This window comes from Melospiza georgiana, chromosome 2 (assembly GCF_028018845.1).
Source record: "Melospiza georgiana isolate bMelGeo1 chromosome 2, bMelGeo1.pri, whole genome shotgun sequence".
In the NCBI taxonomy this organism is placed as follows: domain Eukaryota; kingdom Metazoa; phylum Chordata; class Aves; order Passeriformes; family Passerellidae; genus Melospiza; species Melospiza georgiana.
Genome location: NC_080431.1, coordinates 79,451,135 through 79,473,695, shown reverse-complemented (window position 1 = coordinate 79,473,695; position 22,561 = coordinate 79,451,135). Strand labels below are relative to the sequence as shown.

General features: G+C 48.8%; 1 protein-coding gene and 1 gene segment (V, D, J or C); one reads left to right on the top strand and one right to left on the bottom strand.

The window, feature by feature from the left end:
* The window catches only part of LOC131096908 (T cell receptor beta constant 2-like), a 39,168-nt gene extending 16,955 nt beyond the window's left edge, over positions 1-22,213 (bottom strand). Inside the window, 2 exon segments of the C gene segment in view lie at positions 17,491-17,788; positions 22,171-22,213. Coding sequence covers positions 17,491-17,788; positions 22,171-22,213 — 341 coding nt within the window.
* On the top strand, positions 5,546-9,110 carry LOC131096564 (trypsin-like). The gene is made up of 5 exons (XM_058044930.1): positions 5,546-5,987; positions 6,689-6,857; positions 7,461-7,714; positions 8,323-8,459; positions 8,855-9,110. The coding sequence occupies exons 1-5, from the start codon at positions 5,948-5,950 to the stop codon at positions 9,002-9,004; spliced, it is 750 nt and encodes a 249-aa protein (XP_057900913.1). The 5' UTR covers positions 5,546-5,947; the 3' UTR covers positions 9,005-9,110.
* Positions 22,214-22,561: the final 348 nt, after the last annotated feature.

Below are 22,561 nucleotides of genomic sequence, written 5' to 3'. Positions count from 1 at the left end.
TCAGAGGTCCAAGATGTAACTAGGAACTGGAACTGGTCTAGAACCCTGATTTCCCACTGTGAACCCCAGCCAGAAAGGGATAAAGGATTAGGCTAGCGGTGCTGTTCTGTGGGTGCATCTAAGTTGATCCATGTGTTCACTTCTGTAGAGATGTATGTATGCTTGGTATTTATTGGTATAAATACTAGGGAAACATTCTCATTCTCACTGCCAGCTGGGCCAGGGAGCCTGGAGCTGTGGTAGCTTCCCTTCTGTCAGCCCAGCCTAACAGTGAGCCTTGGTGAAAAACATGAGATCTCCTCCTTAAGGGTAAAAGAGACCATTGAAGAGTTATGACAATGAGGAAAAGGCTGAGGTATGCTGCCCACATGGAAGAGAACCAAGGGAATAAGGAAAAGATTCCTACTGAAGAGTGTTTAACATACACTGATAACAGCAAGTACTGGCTTAGCAGAGGTTTATGCTAGATTTGGAAACTAATGTCATGAAACAAGAGCATCAGGCAAAGATGATCTTCCATCTCCCAAACATTAGAGAAAAATGCCTGTTGCAAAGCAAGGAAGGCATTGGAAACCCGTTATCCGACCTACATGTAGGCTTAGTTCCTAAAGTCTGGACTAGAATTGCATCCAAGACAGTGGTGACTGTGAGCATCAGATGGCTCTGTAGTTTTAGGGGATTTGAGGCATCTCAGGCCAGTCCCTTTCAGTAGTCTACACTAGTACAGGAAGGTCCTCCAGGGCCAATTCTTTGCAGACAATTTTTAGAGGAATCCTTCCTCCTCAGGCTTGTCATCCCTTGCCCAGTCAGACCCATGTTGCTCCTTTCTTTACAGCTCTCACCCCCAAACAGTCCAGTCAAATTCTATTTCTAATGGAAGTAGCGTGTCTGCTTATTTGGTGAAAGTTCCTTTTCCTCATCCATTCTATTTCACCATGCCAGCCTTGCTGGCCACCATCCCTAAACTTCTTCCCAAGTTTTTCAGACCATCTGACTTTCCACATCACCACCTTTACGCTTTTCCCAGTCCTTCCTTGTGTTCTTTTTTGTCTCTCCTAAACTCTCCATTCCATATTTTTATAGCAAAGAGTCAGCTTGTAGGTTTAGAGATGTTAAAATTGCCCAGTTTGTATAGGCTTGGGGTACATAGACCCTCCAGGGAAGGTTCTTCAGCTCTCTTGCAGATCATGTGCTGCATGAGATGGATTAAATAAATATTGTATTTGCAGGGAGCCCCGATGAAGGCAGGAATGATGCATCTGACTCCATGTTCTCAGAAGGCTAATTTATTACTTTATTATATAATATTATATTATATTAAAAAATACTATACTACACTATACTAAAGAATATAGAAAAGATACTTACTCAATGCTAAAAAGATAATAATGAAAACTCATTACTCTTTCCAGAGTCCCAACACAGTTTGGTTCCCAACTGGCCAATGAGTCAAAACAACTCACACCAGAATCCAATCAGGCAATCGCCTCTGTGTAAACAATCTCCAAATATATTCCACACCTGAGCACAACACAGGAGAAGCAAATGAGATAAGAATAGTTTTCCTTTTCTCTGAGGCCTCTCAGCTTCCCAGGAGAAAAATCCTGGGCAAAGGAATTTTTCAGGGAATGTGAAGGCCACAAATAAATACTTTCAAATTTGATGTCCCCCTCTGCTATGTCCTTTCAAGGCCCTTCCTTCCTGGTCCAGCCATTTGCTGAAGATTACTGGGACACAGTCTGTTTCCAGCCTCAAAGGCTGAGGCTTTATATCCACATCTGGCTCAATGTGGGACCCCTTTTCTTAGCATTTTCCTACCCTTCTTCCTAGTACCATGCTATTTTCTTACTTTTTTATTCCCTCAGTGCCTCTGGCCACAGTCATCCAGAATTCCTTCCTAATTCCTGACCCCAGGCACTTTGAAAGAAGTTATAACTTTCCTTCTTCACCCCCCCAAAACTTAACAAAAAACAGAATGGCTGCAAGACAGTGAAGAAATCAGAGAGGACATGAAGGCTCTGCAGAATTGGACACTGTTGGACACTGCATGTTATAGCAAAATGTAAGAAACCCCATGTGAAATATTTTTTGACAGTACTAGAACAGTGTTCTCCAAAAATTCTTCAATATACACCCCTATCAGAGAAGTATTTTTAAACACATACACCCAGTATATGTACATTTAGTAGCTGATAATTAGATATGTGTAACTCTAAATTTCTAATGCTTCCCCCTCACACCTCAGTGCATCATCTTGCACCACACTTTGAAGACTTCTGCACAGGAACATCATAAGCCAGCAGCCTGTCACTGAAAATGGATTTCAGATGCAAAGTCTAGAAGATGCACAGCCCTTCACCAAACACTCCCCTGATCCCCAGCAACTGAGGAGTTGATGTTCCAAGTCATAGGGGTGCCTGTCCAGGAACACTACTTCACTGGCAGAAGATGCATGGGAAGAGAGGAGCAATTGCTCCTCCACCACAAAGCTCTTTGAGATCACGGAGTCACAGAATATTCTGAGGTGGAAGGGACCCACAAGGATCAATTCCAGCTCATAAGTGAATGGCTCATACAGGGATCAAACCCATGACTGAGATGTAAAATGACTAAGCTCAGAAACTTCATGTTTTATGCTCATGGGAAGCTTTACCTCTGTCAGCCCATAGTCTCAACAGGTTTCTCTTTCCCAGGATCTTGCATCAGCCTGGACAAATATATTTGCTTTATCTGAGTCCTGTGATGACACAGCTGACCAAAATACTTGAACTAGGAACATGGAGTTCCAGAAAAACAGCTGCCATTGCTTGTCCATTGATAATATCTAACACAGCTACCCTTCAGCCACCATCCCTCCCCCTTCTTGTGCCCCCAGGAGCCACCAGCTTTCTACTGCAGCATTACTACATGAAATGAGAAACTTCTTTGCAGCAATGGATGTACACTCTTGAGTGTATTCTTTGAAGGAGACTATAAAAAACCTTTCAATGGGTCTGTGAGATGTTCAGCACCACTGAGAAGAAGGACTTATTTGTGTTTCAGACAGGGATTTCTTCTCCTAAAGAAAGAAAGGAAGAAAGGAGGGTCATTAGAGGGTGTTCTGATTTCAGCTGTAATTCAAAGGGGTTTGTTCATCCTCCACAGTTCTCATGGAAAGATCTGAAAGGCTGCTCTGAGACTGCTTGCTGGATGACCTCTGAATCATGCGTCAGAAATGCCATTTGCCTTCCTTAGACATCAGTTTGCCCCATGAGCAGAACACCATGGAGTTCTGGGCTTTATGGGAGCCTCTAGAAGGGGCGTCAGAGAGGCTGTTAGGAGAATGAGAGGGGCTTGGGTGAGGTATGTTCACTAGATACCTGCCATCAAAGACTTAGAAACACAAGAGCCACAGGAGCTATGATCCAGACCTTTGGCTGTGAGCTTTAGCAGTAGCCTAGGAACAGGTCAGGAGTCTCCTCTTGCTGATTTAAGCAAGTAGCTTATGGAACCAGAGAGATCATGTTCTGTTGTAGTTTGAAATTATTTTATTGATTCCTTGTTAAGTGGTTTGTTCTGTTGTACCCCCATGCTCTCCCTGAGTTGGTTTACCCCTGGGTTCTTCGCTCCCTCAAAGCTGTCCCTCATACCATGCCCCACCTATTGTTCCAGCTCTTTCCCTGCCTGTCAAGGCAACCCAGCCCCTTTTGTTCCTGAACATTCTCTGCCACCATAACCTGCAGCCAATCCCTGACTGCAACACCATTTTGGAATTCCCCTACTTCTGGAAGCCCCATTGGCCTATGTGACCCATCCTCTTCACCCTCCTACTCCAATTGGCCCCAGACACTTGCTGTAATCCCCTCATTCCTCCCCTGAGGATTCCCTATTAGTTAGCTGTTTGTATCCACCCCCTGAGTTGTATCTGTATAAAAGCCCTAGCACTGGCACTGTGAGAGCTCTTTGTGTCGGGTTTCTTTACTCGCAATAAACTCTTTGTTGTACCATCTCAAGACAGACAGCCTCCTCCTTTCTCTTCTGCCCGGTCCCTGTCATGGCTTGTGTCTGGCACTGTAGAGCAAGTGGATCTAAAGGTTCTGCCTCTGGTAAATCCCTATCATGAGGCAGTTCCCCACTCCTGGCATGGTGCCAGAATTATCAGAGCTAGCCCGGGCTCTGGTAGCCATGGCAATGTTCTTATGGGGGACTATCAGCCAGCCCTATATGATGGACTTTTCATGCTGTTAAGAATAATTTGTATGTTAAAGATGAGATAGGATTAAATAAGTAACAGAGAAAAACAGTAAAAAGTACTAAGGTAAAGGCAGGTATGGGCAAGCTTTCTGATTCAAATGCTCACTTCCTAATTCACGTAAAATTTGTGTGGATATTAAACCGAATAAAAAACCCCAAGAAAGGAAGAAAAGTTGTAGCCTAAGTGTTATCTTACAGGACATGAAAGCTATAGATTAGGAAAAATACTGTTCTAAAACATGGGTCTGCTTCGATGCTAATGACACGTTTCAGACAAAGAAAATAGAAATCCACAGATCAAATGAAACCCTAGAGTAAACTGGAAATTTTTCTTTCTCCATTTAATTATTATGAGATTGGACAGCTTCAGTAGTTTTTGACCCTCTTACTCCTTAGAACTCCTTTTCCTTTCCCGCAGGAAGCTTCTAATCCTTCTTTCTTTCACAGGATACAGCATGCTTGTAAGAAAGCTGTGCACTAATACCAGTTTAAAGGCCAACAGAATTCATGCACCACCTTGGAGGAGGCCCAGGCCTTGGACTTGTACTTCAACATGAAGGAAAATTTCCCTCTGGACAGTGATACTGTGTGTAGCAGTACTCCAGGGTCTACAAAAACTGAATCAAGAAATGGAAAGGAAGAGTATTCTTATTTAGTGTCTCAAACTATTCCAGCATTTCCAAACATATGGCTTCTTTTTAATGTCTCTGGAGAGAATCCTGTGTCTTTCAGGAGCTAACATGATGAAGTTGGCAGCTGCTTGGAGAATGAACATGATTATTCAGCAAAGCATTAAGCTTCAATAAGCTTTGCATCATGACAGAAATCCTCACCCAGCAGAGAGGGATTTCAGAAGATCTCATTATTTTTGTTTGCAGCATTATTGTACATCTACATCACGCTCATTAACATCAGAATTGTACTGAAATTCTTATGTGGCAAAAATGAGTCTGTAGAACATTCCAAAGATGAATAAAAGCATGGTTTGGTACATAGGCAGACATTTTAATACAGGTTAGCAGAGAGAAATTAGAAAAGGGAGATGCTGAGCATTCCCACATTTGACCTATTTGACTTGGGAAACGAGGAGGGGCACAGGATTGTTTTTCTATCCTCCCTTTTGAAATTACAGTGGAGGAATTTGATTTAGGAAAACACTGTATTGCATATGATACAAACAGACATTATTCATGAAAAGGAATTTGCTAAAATAAATTTAACAAAGTTAAACACTGGGTTTGCTGGAGTTTTTGCTTTTTTTTCCCAAATAAATGCAATGTATCTTTGTGTCTACTATCTAAACTATGCAACTTTGGGTAAAAACATGCATTTTTAAGAAAGATACCATCAGCACAGAGGAATTTGAAAGAGGTTTGAGAGTTGTTATTCCTGTTGTACAGGTGCTGTGTATAAGAATGAGACAGACAAACAACTACATATCTTCCAAAGCCAAATAGTATTTTTAGATTGAAGGCTACCTTACGGAATAATTAGAATAGCTCTCTATCTTAGCAGAGGTTTATGATTAACGTGTATGACATTTGTACATTCTACCAATGCCTGTTAATTCCCACACTTGGATCTTCAAATTTTCCACTGTGTACTTTTTGTCTGGAGAAAACCTTGGACTAGAGATAAGACCATCACCAAAAACGTATTTCTAGCAGCTCCCGCGTCCAGTCAGCCAGTCTGGGTTTGAGGTCGAATCGAGACCATGAAGTGCCTGCTGCTTCTCGCCTTTATTGGGGTGGCTGGTGAGTACATATTTTATTTCTATTTCTGCCATTTAATAGGAAGCTGATTTTCTAAATGAAAACTACAAAGTAGCCTGTTGTGGGAAAGCCAAGTCAGTTTTGACTTGCACAAGTCAGAGCCCTGCAGGTTCCATCTTCTCTCTGTTCATAATGCCTTGTGCCACAAGCTGGAGAATGAACACCTTCATAGGGTTTCCTGACCCAGCTGATGTGGCCACAGCTTCAGAAAAAGGCTGCCTCCTCCTTCGGGACTAGGGAGTGCACAGGGAATAGCTCTGGACCGAGAAGTCCTAAAGCAACTGCAAAATTTTGGACCCTCAGTGGGTGCTCCAAGAAGATATCACTGCACAGTAGTTTTTACTTTTTTCCTCGTCAACCCTTGACTGTTTCAGTAGATGGGGTTCAGGGAAAGACACACCCGTGATCTGATCCAACCAAAACATTTCTGTATCCCTATGCTCCCTCAGGGAGTAGCCAGCAGGGCTTTACTCGCAGATACGTGAGGCACCCGTGTAAGTCTGCTCCCCTTCTTTGAGGGTGCAGCAAATGCATGTGCCTTAGACCTGCCCACCAGCGCTGCCCTGAGTGTCCATAGAAGGGGAGCCTACAAGTGAGGGGCTTCAGACAGGCAGTCACAGGGCAGATTACAGGCCACATTACCTTAGGCCAGCTGTTGACACATGGCACTTCTTGTCCCCCAGTTGCCTTCCCCACCTTTGCTGAAGACGATGATGACAAGATTGTGGGAGGCTACACCTGCGCACAGAACTCCGTGCCCTATCAGGTGTCCCTGAATTCTGGATATCACTTCTGTGGAGGTTCCCTCATCAGCAACCAGTGGGTCGTGTCAGCTGCTCACTGCTACAAATCGTGAGTGAAAAAAATTACATCCTTCTAGAACCTACTTCTGTCCTCCAGTTCACTTCTAGCAGGCATTCTGAGCTATGAGATAGAAATATGTAAGTGCCTCCATTCTCACCAGAGACAGCCAAGGGATGGGTGGATCATTCAGGAAGCCAGGCCAAGGGATCCTGAGGAGTTTTCCACTTCTGCAAACACTCCTGTGAATGCAGAGCATTTTCTGATATAACAATGAGATAATCAAGCAGAGAGGTCTGGGCTTTGATTTCCTATCAATTACATGAATCTTGCTAAAGCATTCTCCCTGGAGAACAGGAAGAGGATCAAGGTCCGGCTGGAGCCGTTTGCCTTGTCCCAGAATATCTGTATCTAGTGCTGCTCTGTATTCAACTGCTGCCAGGTATTTACAGACCTGCAGAAATTCACCACCCATGCATGGAGTGGGTTAAGATCTCAGTGTGGATTCCCAGGGCTCCCTGCAGGACAAGAAAGATGCTCTGCCCCAGAAGGCTTCTGTGGCAGTGGTGTTGGAGCAAGTGCACTCAGTGACAGGGAGGTTTCTCTCAACCTGCCGCCGGCAGTAAAGGACACGCTGTGCCTTCTGTTTTCCAGTCGCATCCAAGTGCAGCTCGGGAAACACAACCTGGGGCTCACTGAATCCACACAGCAGTTTATCAACTCTGCTAAAGTCATCCGCCACTCTGGCTTCAGCTCCTACACCCTGGACAACGACATCATGCTCATCAAGCTGGCCACCCCAGCCACGCTCAGCAAAGCTATCCAGACCATTCCTCTGCCCACCAGCTGCGTGGCCGCCGGCACCACCTGCCTGATCTCCGGCTGGGGCAACACTCTCAGCAGTGGCAGTGAGTACTCTGGGGGAGCCTACAGACCCTCGGGGGCCCAGGACAGTCTCTAGGACCTGGCCATTAATCCCCAACAGGACAGGCTAAAACACAGGGAAGTGCTGTGGGACAGCTTTTTGGAGTGATGCGTCAGTGTAGGAACTGCACAGTTAATGTCAACAGAGTTGTCAGTTCTCTGAGAATAAGGGTGAAGTCTGGGACTGTGGAACTTGAATTCCTACCAGAGATCTCTGTTCTCTCACACCCATGGTCAGAGATGTGCATAGCCAGTGGTGTCTATTCCATTGAACCTGCACCAGAGGAGAAGATGGTTTTCCTGAGGCTCAGGTTTCTTCCAGTGCATATATCAGAAGAGTGGCCCCACCTTTACCAACTGATGAACTTCCAGGTACCAGAAAAGTTAAGGTGGCTGCAGTGTAGAATGGTGGGCCCATGGGTAGAATTTGTTCCGTCTCTACAGAAGGGACCCATGCTGTGCTTACTGTGGACAGGAAGCAGGATGGCTGGGAGAACAGGGTGTCCAGCATCTGCTTTTCTGCTAAGATCTTCCCCGAGCTCTGAAAAGGACTCAGCAATACCAGCAATCATCTCTCCCTATTTCTTTGCAGCTAACTACCCAGACGAGCTGCAGTGCCTGAAGGCTCCCGTCCTCACCGACGAGCAGTGCTCTGATGCCTACCCTGGGCAAATTACCAAGAACATGATGTGTGTCGGATACCTGGAGGGAGGAAAAGACTCCTGCCAGGTAACTCATCTGCCTCTCCTCACCCAGTCATTTCTCTCCCACCTTTTCCTAGCTGAAGAGGCCTCCACATTACAGAGTCAGCTATACTCACTGCACTGGTAAATCTGAGTTTTTCAATGACAGCAGAGGCTTCAGGCACACATATCCTGAAGGTTTGCCAAGTACCACATACAGCAAAAGCAGGCAGCTGACTCATCCTTAGCTGTGGTGCCCTTGGAGCTCAAGTCAGGCACGGTAGCATCAGGTGGAGAGTGTGAATCAGGAACAGCCCTGGTAGAACTTTGTGCAGAGTACGCCCGGCATGGCTTCCTCCAGGGTCAGTGATCTCAGGGATCTCTGGCTCATTGCTCAGGCTAATGCCATTTGCTGAATATCCATACCCTTTGTGTGCACAGGGAGATTCCGGCGGTCCCGTGGTCTGCAATGGACAGCTCCAGGGCATTGTCTCCTGGGGTTATGGATGTGCCCAGCGTGGCCTTCCCGGAGTTTACACCAAGGTTTGCAACTACGTCTCCTGGATCCAGTCCACCATTGCCTCCAACTGAGATGCTTGTTTGGTGTGACCTGTATTTTCTCCTCATCATTTCTGTTCTTTTGGGTCTGGACAAGCAAAAATTATGAGAAATTAATAAAAACTTTCAGGCACCCCTACTTTGTGCATGGTTTTGCTGGAAATTTCCAAAGGCTGTTATATGGAGCACAGTGGCAGTGAACACCAGTCAGGAGAAAATACTTATTATTTGTAGTGCCTGTCAATCGACAGGGTCTTGGAACACCTTGCAGACTCATCATCAGGATTCTTTCAGTCAGTTACATGCTCTTGTTTCTGAAGCAGAACATAGTTTCTGTTCTTTTTGAGCAGGAAAATTATTACCAATATTTCAACAGTTCTTGAAGTGATTCTGAAATTCATCCTATTTCTCTTGGAACACTACCAGCTCCAGTATGGCATCATTTCTTTGGGCCTGCTTATATCACCGCCTGAGGAATGGAAGAGGGATGAGGATGTTGAGGGTCAGGAGAGGGCAGGGCATTGCAGTAGAGTATTTGGATCTGCCATGTTGAACAGTTGGTCCTTGCCAGGAGGCTGATTGGGACATCATGTTTTGTGCTTGCAGAGTCCCAGAACCAGGCTGTGGCGTCCCAAATCTCAAGATGAAAAGGTCAGGAGAGAGGAAGGAGGGAAGTGAGGAAGGAAGGCAGAAAAGCTGCAGGAAGACAGGATTTAGAGCTGGGAGGGAAGCAGGAACAGGAGCCATAAAGGGAGGAAGATAACGAAAAGAGCAGGAGAGAAGGAAGGAAGATAAAAAGGCAAAAGTCCATTTAAGAATGAACACTAAAAGGAAGACAGGAAATGAAAGTAGCAGGAGGGCAGGAAGGAAAGCTCAGGGAGTGTTGGTAGCCATGAGTATCTGCCGCTGCCTGGGACTCTTTGCCTACAGTCCTGGGATACTGTGGAGATTGGATTACATCATAAACATTGCAGTGCTCAGGCCACGGGCTAGTGATGTTACATGGGGTCCCAGCTGCACAGCTGTGTGCCCTTCCCTTTCAGACCAGTAGGGACAACCATTAGAGGGCCAAGTATTTCGAGATTCTGGAGAAGGAATGGGCTGTATGAACTATTCCACATCCTGGTTGTCAAACCATAAGTTGACATACCAGACAGATTTGACAGACATACCAGAGATGGATGGGGAATGGAATAGGAAATAGGAAAAGAATAGGTGTAACCGAACAGAAACGAAAGGTCAGGGACACAAAGAGACGCAGAAGGAATAAAGTGACAAGCAGTCTGAGAGTGGCGAAGAAATGACTGCAGGCAGTGAGGACAAGAAGAAAACAGAGTCAGAAGGTGATTCAGAGATGGGAAAGAGATGAAAAGCAGATATAGACCATGCTAAAGACAGACAGATGGCCAACAGACACAGAGTGTCTTTTCAGAACAGCTGGAGGCCAACTAAGAAAACAGGGCTCTCTCAAACACAGGCCTCAGTGTGTGCTGGTGGCAGATCCCTGCTTGCCTGGAAAGGTTTGTGCTGTGCTGCACCAGCCTTTGACTCACTGTGGATCTTGTTCAGCACAGAAATATGTGCCTGTGTCGTTGAATAGGGCATGCTGGATCTGCACAGCTAAATGGTTGTTCCTAGTCCCGCTACTCTGGAAGCGATTTTGGAATTCCTTCTCAATATCTGCTTTGCCACCTTCCACTGAATACACAGCCAGCTGCATTCTGGCATCCTTCTCCTTGGGTAACTTGTACCAGTACATGTTTACAAAAGTTTTCCCTGATGCAGAACATTCCAGAGTGACGGTGTCTCCCAGCCAGACAACTGTATCTGGTGACTGCTGAAGGGCCCAGCCTGGAGAGACAGGAGATGGAAGGTGGGGAGTGAAATGCATTGAAGAGGATAAAAATACACATCCTTCAAGTATGCCATGGAATGGAATCACACCAGGATACCAAAAATATATGGGCCAGTGCCCATCTTCTCTGAAAAAGACACATAGGATCAAAAATCCCCAAAGAAACAAAATTCAAATGCAACAGTAAATCTCTTTGGGGAAATAATGAGTTTGGTACTCTCAATTGAAGTATTAAAATCGGGCAGGAAAAACTAATTGTAGCTTTGCAGGGTTTCCTGATTCTTTATGTGGTGAAAATGTTCAACTGGTTCACTGCCAACCATACCCCTGGAATCCTTGGGAAGGGGCAGTGCCAGCAACTGGGAGCAGAGCTGAGGATGCAGCAGCAGCTCCAGTGCAGCTGATCAGGACCTAGGGAATGCCCACTTACCCACAGGCAGCAGCATGGCCACAAGGAACCGGTGGAAATCCATGGAGAAAAGCCCCCTCCTTCCAGGCACCTGCCCCTGGTGCCAGCACAGACGCAGAGGTGTGCAAAGAGGAGAGGTGCAGAGCAAGAGCTGCGTCTCTCTGTGGGTGGGCAGGGGAGGCAGCGGCAGTCTGAAATGTCACCAAGGCTCTTGGCTGCCCAGCAACGGTGGGCAATGACACCTGCAGGCAGTCATGAGCTGCTTGTGCTCTGCTCCTCTGGCTTCCTGCTGTGTGCGAGCGTGGCTGGGCAAGGGTAGGGGGGACTTCAGCAGGTGCCAGAGTTCAGAGCTACCACGGAGCAGGATGGGGCTGTGGGGCAGCCTGAGTGTGTGCGCAGGAATGCACAAAGTGGCAGAAATTGATGGGAAGACAAGGAGATCTCAGGAATGCATGTTTGTGTGTCTGTGTCCCGCTGTTTGTCTCCTCCCTAGCCTCCCTCACACTCACAGATTCCCAGCCCTGCAAGCTGCATTGGGGAATCTCTGCTTCTCCCAGTCAGGCCTGACGTGTTGTCTAGGTACGGGAGGAGCTGCTGACCTGCAGAACTGGTGTCTCTTGGAGCCTGGCAGAGAAGAGTTCTGTAGCTGTTCTTCTCTAACTGCAGAGAGGGATCTCAAGGAGAGAACAGGCTGCCTTTGCTTCTGCACTGGGATTATCCTTTTGGAGACACACTTCATCTCAGAGAGATTTCTGAGGAGAAGTGTGTGCCCCACAGGATTTGCTGATACACCCTGACCATCTCTGTGCCAGAGAACAGATATAATCCTTGTCTCTTTATGGCAGCAGTCTGCAAATGAGCATCAGGACACAAATGGGCAAAGCTGGAGAAAACCATGTCCTCTGCTCTCTGTGTCCACCCAGCCTTGTTCCCCTGCCCAAGGCAGTGGGAAATCCCTGTAGGCAGGAAGGGACACTCGTAGTTTGTGTGCCCTGAGTTTGGGCACAGAGCTCTGGCAGCGCCTCTGCCCATCCGTGCTGGGCTGTGTGCACAGCAGGGTGAGGCTGGCCCATACAGGACATGGAGTGATGCCAGTGCCCAGGGCTCGGAAGGGCTTTGCAGTGAAGATGTTCCCCTGTGTCCTATCAGCAGAGGAGAGCAGCAATGCCTGCAGCTCCTCCCAAATCCTCTGCTGCAGCTCTGAGTGTGTCCCATTGCATTCATTTCCCCAGGCTGCCTAGAGAAGATTCAGGGAAGACCCCAGATTCCTCTACAGAAGTTGTAGAAAGAAGCAAAGAGATTGGGCTGCGTTGTAGGAACCCCACATCCTGCCACCTGCAGCAGCAGCAGCAGCAGCAGCACTCCAGCAGAGAGGAGGCTGTGCCTGATGTGTCCATGCCAAGGGTCTCCAGTTCCCTGGGGTGAGCAGAGGGCAGGGCAGTGCATGGGGAGCCTTGCAGAAGACACAGGATTTGAGGAGTCAGTGATGTTGAACAGCCATGGCTGCTGTGTGGGGTCCTGTATTTAGGCTCTTGGAAATTGGACGTTACCGTGGTAATCTGCAGGGTGGGAACCACCTTTATTGTGAATAATGAAATCCTGGAGATGACAGTTATTTTTCAGAGTAGTAATTGGTAGTTGATGTTAATGAAGTTGATAAGGTCTTAATTTGAAATGTTGGTCTGTTGTTAAACATTGAATATTAGAGTTCTAAGACTTTCCTTTAGTTACTGTTGTTAAATATTACTGTTTTACTCTGTATTTGTATCTCTCCTCATCATACTCTCTATTTGTACGGCATCTTAGTCTCTTGTTAAACATTGAATGTTAGAATTCTAAGACTTGCCTTTATTTGCTGCTGTTAGATTTTACTATTTTACCCTGTATTTGTATCTCTCCCCGTCATACTCTGTGTTTGTACCCCTTTCCATCTCACCCGGGATTATTAGCCATTCCCATCAGGACCCACTTCCCTGCTCCCCTGCTCCCAGGAGGCCTTGCACCCGGACTGAATTCAAAGGAGAGGCTGTGGGAACTCTATGAATCCTCTCAAAACAACAAACCAGCACATAAACTTTGACTTTAAACCACCGGAACCACACTAAATCACCCACTCTTGACCAGAGCCAGATTCCGTCCTGTCACCATAATTTTGATAGTACCCAGCTTGGAGGATACCCCTGGTCTACGAGCCAATATTGCCTTCCTAATGACTCTCCTGAGGATGGAAGCCCCAGCTCTGCCGAAAGACAAAGATGCACTCCTCCTCCTCAGCGCCGTCCAGTGGGAGCAGTGGCGGTGTGCGCGACCCCTCGGGTTCCCCACCCAGAGCTGTCTTTAATAAAGGCCTTTTTAAAGGAGCTGGTCTCCCTCCTGGCCCTGTTTAACATATGGAGAGCCCTGAGCAGGCCTGTGCTGTGCTCGGGTTTGTGTTATGCAGGACAGAATCATGAGGGGTGTGGCCCAGACAAGAAGGGACCTCAGGGGGTCACTGCTCCAACCTCCCTGCTCAAGCAGAGTCATCCCAGAGCACATGGGGCATGACTATCTCTACATGGTTCTGGAATATCTGCAGACAGAGGCACCACAACCTCTTTAGGCCACCTGCTCCTTTGCACAGTCTTCACCGGAGCTAAGCTCTGGTCACAGATTAAGGTGGAACTTCCAGTGCAGCATTTTCTGCCTCTTGTCCTTGTACTTGGCATCACAGTGAAGAATCTGGATCTACCTGTAGGAACCCTGCCTTCAGATCCTTGTTGACATTGATGAGGTGGCCACTTGGTGTTTTCTTCTCAAGGCAGAAGAGGCCCAGCTCCCTCAGCCTTTGTTCCCTAAAGAGATGCTCCACTCTACTAGTCACCTTTCATCTCCTGTCATTTTCCAGGAGATCCATGTCTCTTATGCACCAAAGAGGCCAGAGCAGGACACCTCACTGCAGATGTGCCTCACCAGGGCAGAGTGCAGCCTCACTTCCCTTGCCCTGGCAGCAATGCTCTTCCTAATGCATCCAGAACACCACTGGCTTGTTGGACATCAGGACACATTGCTGGCTCGTGGGGAGATACTTGTCCACCAGGACCCCAGGAAATTCTCTGAAGAGCTGATGGTCAGTGCTTCCCTATGCTGCTGCATGGAGCAATTCATCCCCAAGGGACGAAGCATGTATTTGTCTTTGCTGAATTTGAGAATGTTCCTCTCTGTCCATCCCTCCAAGCTGTCAAGGCCCATCTGAAGGGCTGTACAGCCTTCTCAGCTATCAGAAACTCCTCCTAACTTGGTGTTATCAGGGAACTTGATAAGGACACTCTCTACCCTTCATCTGAGTCACTGGTCTATAGAACATTGTAAACTGTGGGAAATTTCTCTTATCTGCTCAGTTTGCTAATGTAACCTGTAATTTTTATCCTACATTTGCCGAAGATAAAATGTATTATGTGGATGAAGGGCTGGAAGGCAGGTGGATCCTGCCCCAGACACCACTCTGCATGGAGGAATTAGGGATCCACTGAACACTTTACCAGAGCAAGCACAGGCTCGTGCTCTGCTGTTCCTATTCCTTGGCCACAGAACAACCACAGAGAAGGCGCTGGAACAGAGGAGCATGTGGGCAGCTGCCACACGGTGCTGGCTACTGCCACACCTGCCAGGCCTTGCCTTCATGCACAGGTGCACCAAGAACTTCCCACACAAACACTCCTTCCATTTCACAGTGAGAAGTGTGAGCAGGGTTGACAGGAGTTAATTAAGAGGAAGACAATGGAGTGCAGATTGAAGACAGAAAGAAGCAAGGGAAGGGAATTGAAGGGAAAGGAAGGGAAGGGAAGGGAAGGGAAGGGAAGGGAAGGGAAGGGAAGGGAAGGGAAGGGAAGGGAAGGGAAGGGAAGGGAAGGGAAGGGAAGGGAAGGGAAGGGAAGGGAAGGGAAGGGAAGGGAAGGGAAGGGAAGGGAAGGGAAGGGAAGGGAAGGGAAGGGAAGGGAAGGGAAGGGAAGGGAAGGGAAGGGAAGGGAAGGGAAGGGAAGGGAAGGGAAGGGAAGGGAAGGGAAGGGAAGGGAAGGGAAGGGAAGGGAAGGGAAGGGAAGGGAAGGGCTGACAGAAGCAAGTGTAGTGCAAAAAAGAGGTAAATGCAGAGGGAGGCCTGGAGTGGCAAGGAGACAAGGATGGACAAATAAACTGTCAGCATCTGAGAAGAGAAGGAAGGCAAGGCAAGGAAGCAGAGCAGCTAAGGAGTGAGCAGTGATCACCCTGCCTCGTGCAGCTGCCACAAGTGGAAAGCAGGTCCTGTTTGTGCAGGGACAGGTTTGTGCTCAGCTCCCTCAGCAGTCTCACCACTGTGATCACTCTCAGCACAGTAGTATGTGCCAGAGTCATTGAGAAAGGCATGTTCTATTGAGAGGGTGATACTGTCTCCTTTTATCTTGCTGCTCTTGAAATGGCTCTCAAAACCCTTCTCCACCACTGCATTGGCACCTTCATATGCATAAACCAGCTGGGTCAGACTGGAATTCTTCTCTGAAGGCAGCATGAACCAGTACATAGCTGTGTTAGAGGATTTCTTCTCGGAGCATTCCAGATTCACGGATTGGCCTTCTTTGATCACCATGTCTGGAGACTGTTCCAGGGCTAACACTGGAAAGGAAAAGTAGGAGCAATGAGGAAGAGGAAAAAATAGGAATAATTGGAACTTGGCACAGTGAGTTGGTAGGGAAAGGGTGAGAAGGGATTGGGCAGCCAAGGGAGCAGTTCAAGGCACGGGACAACTCTTCAGATCAGCAGGTGAATTTCCAATCTCTCCTCAATAGGCAAGGTGCATTCCTGGGCTGGTTGAGTCCAAAATCAGGAACCATCTACGGGCTGCACAAAGAATGACAAATAGATGGCCATTGCAGAAGATTCAGGCATTCCCATTGCCCCCACATTCCCTGCTGATCCTCCATGCAGAAAGCTCTGCAGGATGCAGCAGTGCCAGCAGTGGCTCCACAGGTGGGAGGGCAGCAGCGGGATGAGTGGAGGTGCTCAGGGCTGGGTTGAGTTCACTTACCCAGAGGGGCCAGCATGGCCACAAAGAAACAGCAGGGAACCATGGCGGGAGAGCCCCTGGCCTGTCAGCAAGCTGCCTCTTGGAGCTGCCCAAAGGTTTGTGCAGAGGGAGCAGTGAGTGAGGGTGAGACATCTCGGGGTGGGGCTGGCCAAGAAATGAGAGGAGGCATTGGCTGGCTGGGAACCCTGGGCAATGACACAAACTGTGTGTCAGCACAAACTCTGTTTCTGCAGGAAAGCAGGAACCCTGCAGAGATGCAGCAGGTGGAATGGACAGGCTCGGCATGGGTGGGTGTGGAGGGAGGGCTGGGGTTGGAAGGACAGAACTGTGCTGAGCTTGCACGGGAGTCTGAGTGTGTGCAAGGCAGAGGAGTGATGGCTCCTCCCCTCCTGCCTCTGAAGTCCTTGGGAGATGGAGGAATGGGGGATAAAGGCCACCCAGAGGTGCCTGGAATTTTCTCATGCACTCTTCCTGTCTTCCCCAGTCATGGCTGGTTCAGTCCCTGCCTGGCCCACCCCATGTCCCAGCCAGCTGTGTGACAGCTCTTCTTCTCTATCAGCCCTGTGAGCACAGCAAATGCCACCTGTGAGAGGGAGGCAGGAGCCTGAAAGACACCACAGCAGCCCAAGCACTCAGAGCTGTGAGGGCTCTCATGGGCGCTGCAGTGAGAGCGGCAGGAGAGGAAGGTGAACACCTGTGGGGAGCTGAGGCACAGTGAGCCTTGTCTTTCCAGGTGGTGGAGAGGGAAAGTGCTATGTGAACTATTCCACATCCTGCTTCCCTGGCCTTGAATTGATGTAACTGATTGTAAGGAAGGTGAGATGGAGGAGGAAGGGAATAAAATTAGGAAGAAACTAGGTATGAGAGAACAGCGTGGAAAAGTCAGGGGGATACAGAGAAAGACAAGAAAAGGAGAAAGTGAGAAGCATTTTTTGAATGGCAGAGTAAAGAGTGGAGACAGTGAGTATAATAAGAATTGAGAGTGAGAAGGTGATTCAGAGATGGGAAAAAATAAAAGAACAGTGAGAGACCACGCAACAGACAGAAAGATGGAGAGATGGATGGACAGCCAGAGATCCAAACCATTTTTTTCCTGATGAGCTGGAGGCCAAGTAAGAAAACAGGGCTCTCTCAGACACAGGGCTCAGTGTGTGCTGGTGGCAGATCCCTGCTTGCCTGGAAAGGTTTGTGCTGTGCTGCACCAGCCTTTGACTCACTGTGGATCTTTTTCAGCACAGAAATATGTGCCTGTGTCATTGAGTAGGGCATGCTGGATCTGCACAGCTAAATGGTTGTTCCTAGTCCCGCTACTCTGGAAGCGATTTTGGAATTCCTTCTCAATATCTGCTTTGCCACCTTCCACTGAATACACAGCCAGCTGCATTCTGGCATCCTTCTCCATGGGTAACTTGTACCAGTACATGGTCTTGACTATGTTGCCCTGTCCAGAACATTCCAGAGTGATGGTGTCTCCCACCCGGACAACTGTATCTGGTGATTGCTGAAGGGCCCAGCCTGGAGAGACAGGAGATGAAAGGTGGGGAGTGAAATGCATTGAAGAGGATAAAAATGCACATCCTTGAAGTATGCCATGGGATGGAATGGCACCAGAATATCAGAAAGATATGGGCCAGTGCCCAGCTTCACTAAAAAGAACACATAGGTTCCAAAAGCCACAAACAAACCAACTTCAAATGCAACAGTAAATCTGTTTCGAGAAATAATGACTTTGGTACACTCAAGTGAAGTATTAAAATCGGGCAGGAAAAAAACCACATTGAATCTCGCAGAGTTTCCTGATGAAATAGCTGGTGGAAAAGCTCACCTGGTTCATTGCCCAGCCCTGCCCTGGAATCCTTGGGAAGGGGCAGTGCCAGCAACTGGGAGCAGAGCTGAGGATGCAGCAGCAGCTCCAGTGCAGCTGATCAGGACCAAGGGAATGCCCACTTACCCACAGGCAGCAGCATGGCCACAAGGAACCGGTGGAAATCCATGGAGAAAGGCCCCCTCCTTCCAGGCACCTGCCCCTGGTGCCAGCACAGACGCTGAGGTGTGCAAAGAGGAGAGGTGCAGAGCAAGAGCTGCGTCTCTCTGTGGGTGGGCAGGGGAGGCAGCGTCAGTCTGAAATGTCACCAAGGCTCTTGGCTGCCCAGCAACGGTGGGCAATGACACCTGCAGGCAGTCATGAGCTGCTTGTGCTCTGCTCCTCTGGCTTCCTGCTGTGTGCGAGCGTGGCTGGGCAAGAGTAGGGGGGACTTCAGCAGGTGCCAGAGTTCAGAGCTACCACGGAGCAGGATGGGGCTGTGGGGCAGCCTGAGTGTGTGCGCAGGAATGCACAAAGTGGCAGAAATTGATGGGAAGACAAGGAGATCTCAGGAATGCATGTTTGTGTGTCTGTGTCCCGCTGTTTGTCTCCTCCCTAGCGTCCCTCACACTCACAGATTGCCAGCCCTGCAAGCTGCAATGGGGAATCTCTGCCTCTCCCAGTCAGGCCTGATGTATTGTCCAGGTATGTGAGGAGCTGCTGACCTGCAGAGCTGGTGTCTCTTGGAGCCGGGCAGAGAAGAGTTCTGTAGCTGTTCTTCTCTAACTGCAGAGAGGGATCTCAAGGAGAGAACAGGCTGCCTTTGCTTCTGCACTGGGATTATGCTTTGAGACACTTCACTTTGGAGAGATTTCTGAGGAGAAGGGTGTGCCCCACAGGATGTGCTGATACACCCTGACCTTCTCTGTGCCAGAGAAGAACAGATATAATCCTTGTCTCTTTATTGCAGCAGTCTGCAAAAGAGCAGCAGGACACAAATGGACAAAGCTGGAGAAAACCATGTCCTCTGCTCTCTGTGTCCCCACAGCCTTGCTCCCTTGCCCAAGGCAGTGGGCAATCCCTGTAGGCAGGAAGGGACACTCGTAGTTTGTGTGCCCTGAGTTTGGGCACAGAGCTCTGGCAGAGCCTCTGCCCATCCGTGCTGGGCTGTGTGCACAGCAGGGTGAGGCTGGCCCATACAGGACATGGAGTGATGCCAGTGCCCAGGGCTCGGAAGGGCTTTGCAGTGAAGATGTTCCCCTGTGTCCTGTCAGCAGAGGAGAGCAGCAATGGCTGCAGCTCCTCCCAAATCCTCTGCTGCAGCTCTGAGTGTGTCCCATTGCATTCATTTCCCCAGGCTGCCTAGAGAAGATTCAGGGAAGACCCCAGATTCCTCAAAAAAGGTGTAGAAAGAAGTAAAGAGATTGGGCTGCGTTGTAGGAAGCCCACATCCTGCCACATGCAACAGGAGCAGCAGCAGCAGCACTCCAGCAGAGCGGAGGCTGTGCCTGATGTGTCCATGCCAAGGGTCTCCAGTTCCCTGGGGTGAGCAGAGGGCAGGGCAGTGCATGGGGAGCCTTGCAGAAGACACAGGATTTGAGGAGTCAGTGATGTTGAACAGGCTTGGCTGCTGTGTGGGGCCCTGTGTTTAGGCTCTGGGAAGCTTGGATGTTACCATGGGAATGTGCAGGGTGGGAACGACCTGGATTGTCCTTAGCAGGCCTGTGCTGTGCACGGGTGTGTGTTATGCAGGACAGAATCCTGGGATGGGCCAGCCTAGAAGGGACCTAAGGGCGTCACTGCTCCAACGTCACTGCTCCAGCAGAGTCATCCCAGAGACCATGGCATATAGCTGTATCCAGATGGTTCTGGGATATCTGCAGAGAGAGAGGCTCCACAACACCTTTGACCAATCTGCTGCATTGCAGAGTCTTCAAATGTGCAGAGTTCTTATCACAGATTGTGGTGGAACTACCAGTGCCTAATTTTCTGCCTTTGGCTTCTTCTCCTCGTGCTTGGCATCGCTGTGAGGAACCTGGATCCACCTCTAGGAACCCTTCCTACAAATACTTGTAGACATTGATGAGGTGGCCACTGAATTGTTTCTTCTCAAGGCAGAACATGCCCAGCTCCCTCAGACTTTGTTATCCGAAGAGATGGCCCACTCTACTAAACACATTTCATCTCCTGTTCTGGACTTTCTCCTGGAGCTCCATGTCTCTTTGGCCCCAAAGAGCCCAGAACAGGACACCTCACTGCAGATGTGCCTCACCAGGGCTGAGTGCAGCCTCACCTCCTTCCTCCTGCTGGCATTGCTCTTCCTAATGCATCCCAGGACAACACTGACTTCGTCGCAACCAGGACAAATTGCTGACTCACAGAGAGCTTCTTGTCCAGCAGGAACCCCAGGTCCTTTTCTGAATAGCTGTTCACCATCAGATCAGCCCCCAGCCTGGGCTGGTTCATAATGTATTTTCCACACACATAAAATCCTGCATTTGCTTTTCCTGAATTGCAGAATATCCCCCTCTGCCCATCCCTCCAAGTGTTCAAGGCCCATCTGAAGGGCTGCACAGCCTTCTCAGCTATCAGAAACTCCTCCTAACTTGGTGTTATCAGGGAACTTGATAAGGACACTCTCTACCCTTCATCTGAGTCACTGGTCTACAGAACACTGTATCCTGTGAGAAATTTCTGTTATCTGCTCAGCTTGCTAATGTAACCTGTAATTTTTATCCAATATTTGCTGAAGATAAACTGTATGTGGATCAAGTGCTGGAAGGCAGGTGGATCCTGCCCCAGACACCACTCTACATTAGGGACTTAGGGATCCACTGAACACTTTACCAGAGCAAGCACAGGCTTGTGCTCTGCTGTTCCTACTCCTTGGCCACAGAACAACCACAGACAAGGCGCTGCAACAGAGGAGCATGTGGGCAGCTGCCACACGGTGCTGGCTACTGCCACACCTGCCAGGCCTTGCCTTCATGCACAGGGGCACCAAGAATTTCCCACACAAACACTCCTTCTGACAGTCAGAATTATGTGCAGGGTTGACAGGAGTTGAGTAAGAGGAAGACAATGGAGTGCAGATTGAAGACAGAAAGAAGCAAGGGAAGGGAAGGGAGACAGAGAGAAGAAGGGCTGACAGAAGCAAGTGTAGCGCAAATAAGACTTAAATGCCGAGGGAGACCTGGAGTAGCAAGGAGAGAAGGCTGGAGAAATGAACTGTCAGCATCTGAGAAGAGGAGGAAGGCAAGGCCAGGAAGCAGAGCAGCAAATGAGAAGTGATCACCCTGCCTCGTGCAGCAGCCACAAGTGGAAAGCAGGTCCTGTTTGTGCAGGGACAGGTTTGTGCTCAGCTCCCTCAGCAGTCTCACCACTGTGTTCACTCTCAGCACAGTAGTATGTGCCAGAGTCATTGAGAAAGGCATGTTCTATTGAGAGGGTGATACTGTCTCCTTTTATCTTGCTGCTCTTGAAATGGCTCTCAAAACCCTTCTCCACTGCTGCATTACCACCCTGTATTGCAGATGCCAGTAGAGTCAGACTGGAATTCTTCTCTGAAGGCAGCATGAACCAGTACATAGCTGTGTTAGAGGATTTCTTCTCAGAGCATTCCAGATTCACGGATTGGCCTTCTTTGATCACCATGTCTGGAGACTGTTCCAGGGCTAACACTGGAAAGGAAAAGTAGGAGCAGTGAGGAAGAGGAAAAAATGAAATAAGAACTCAAGTAGGCACTGTGAGTTGGTAGGAAAGGGTGAGAAGGGATTGGGCAGCCAAGGGAACAGTTCCATGCATGGCACAGCTCTTCAGATCAGCAGGTGAATTTCCTATCTCTCCTCAATAGGCAAGATGCATTCCTGGGCTGTTTGTATCCAAAACCAGGAACCATCTACAGGCTGCACAAAGAATGACAAACTGATGGCCATTGCAGAAGATTCAGGCATTCCCATTGCCCCAACATTCCCTGCTGATCCTCCATGCAGAAAGCTCTGCAGGATGAAGCAGTGCCAGGAAGTGGCTGCACAGCTGGGAGAGCAGCAGCGGGATGAGTGGAGGTGCTCAGGGCTGGGTTGAGTTCACTTACCCAGAGGGGCCAGCATGGCCACACAGAAACAGCAGGGAACCATGGCGGGAGAGCCCCTGCCCTGTCAGCAAGCTGCCTCTTGGAGCTGCCCAAAGGTTTGTGCAGAGGGAGCAGTGAGTGAGGGTGAGACATTTCGGGGTGGGGCTGGCCAAGAAATGACAGAAGGCATTGGCTGGCTGGGAACCCTGGGCAATGACAGAGAGCATCTGTGTCATTGTCCCCTCTGCCCTGACAATTGGCCTCTACAAGGAGATTTGCTTTTTTGGCAGGACTGAGCTTGTCCTCCAGTGGGGTGTGGAGGCTGCCCCTGGGATTCAGGCCGTGAGAGCCCTGGGGTGTTGAAAGCAGCTGTGCAGTGCAATTGCATTCACTCATGCTCTGCCAGGGACAC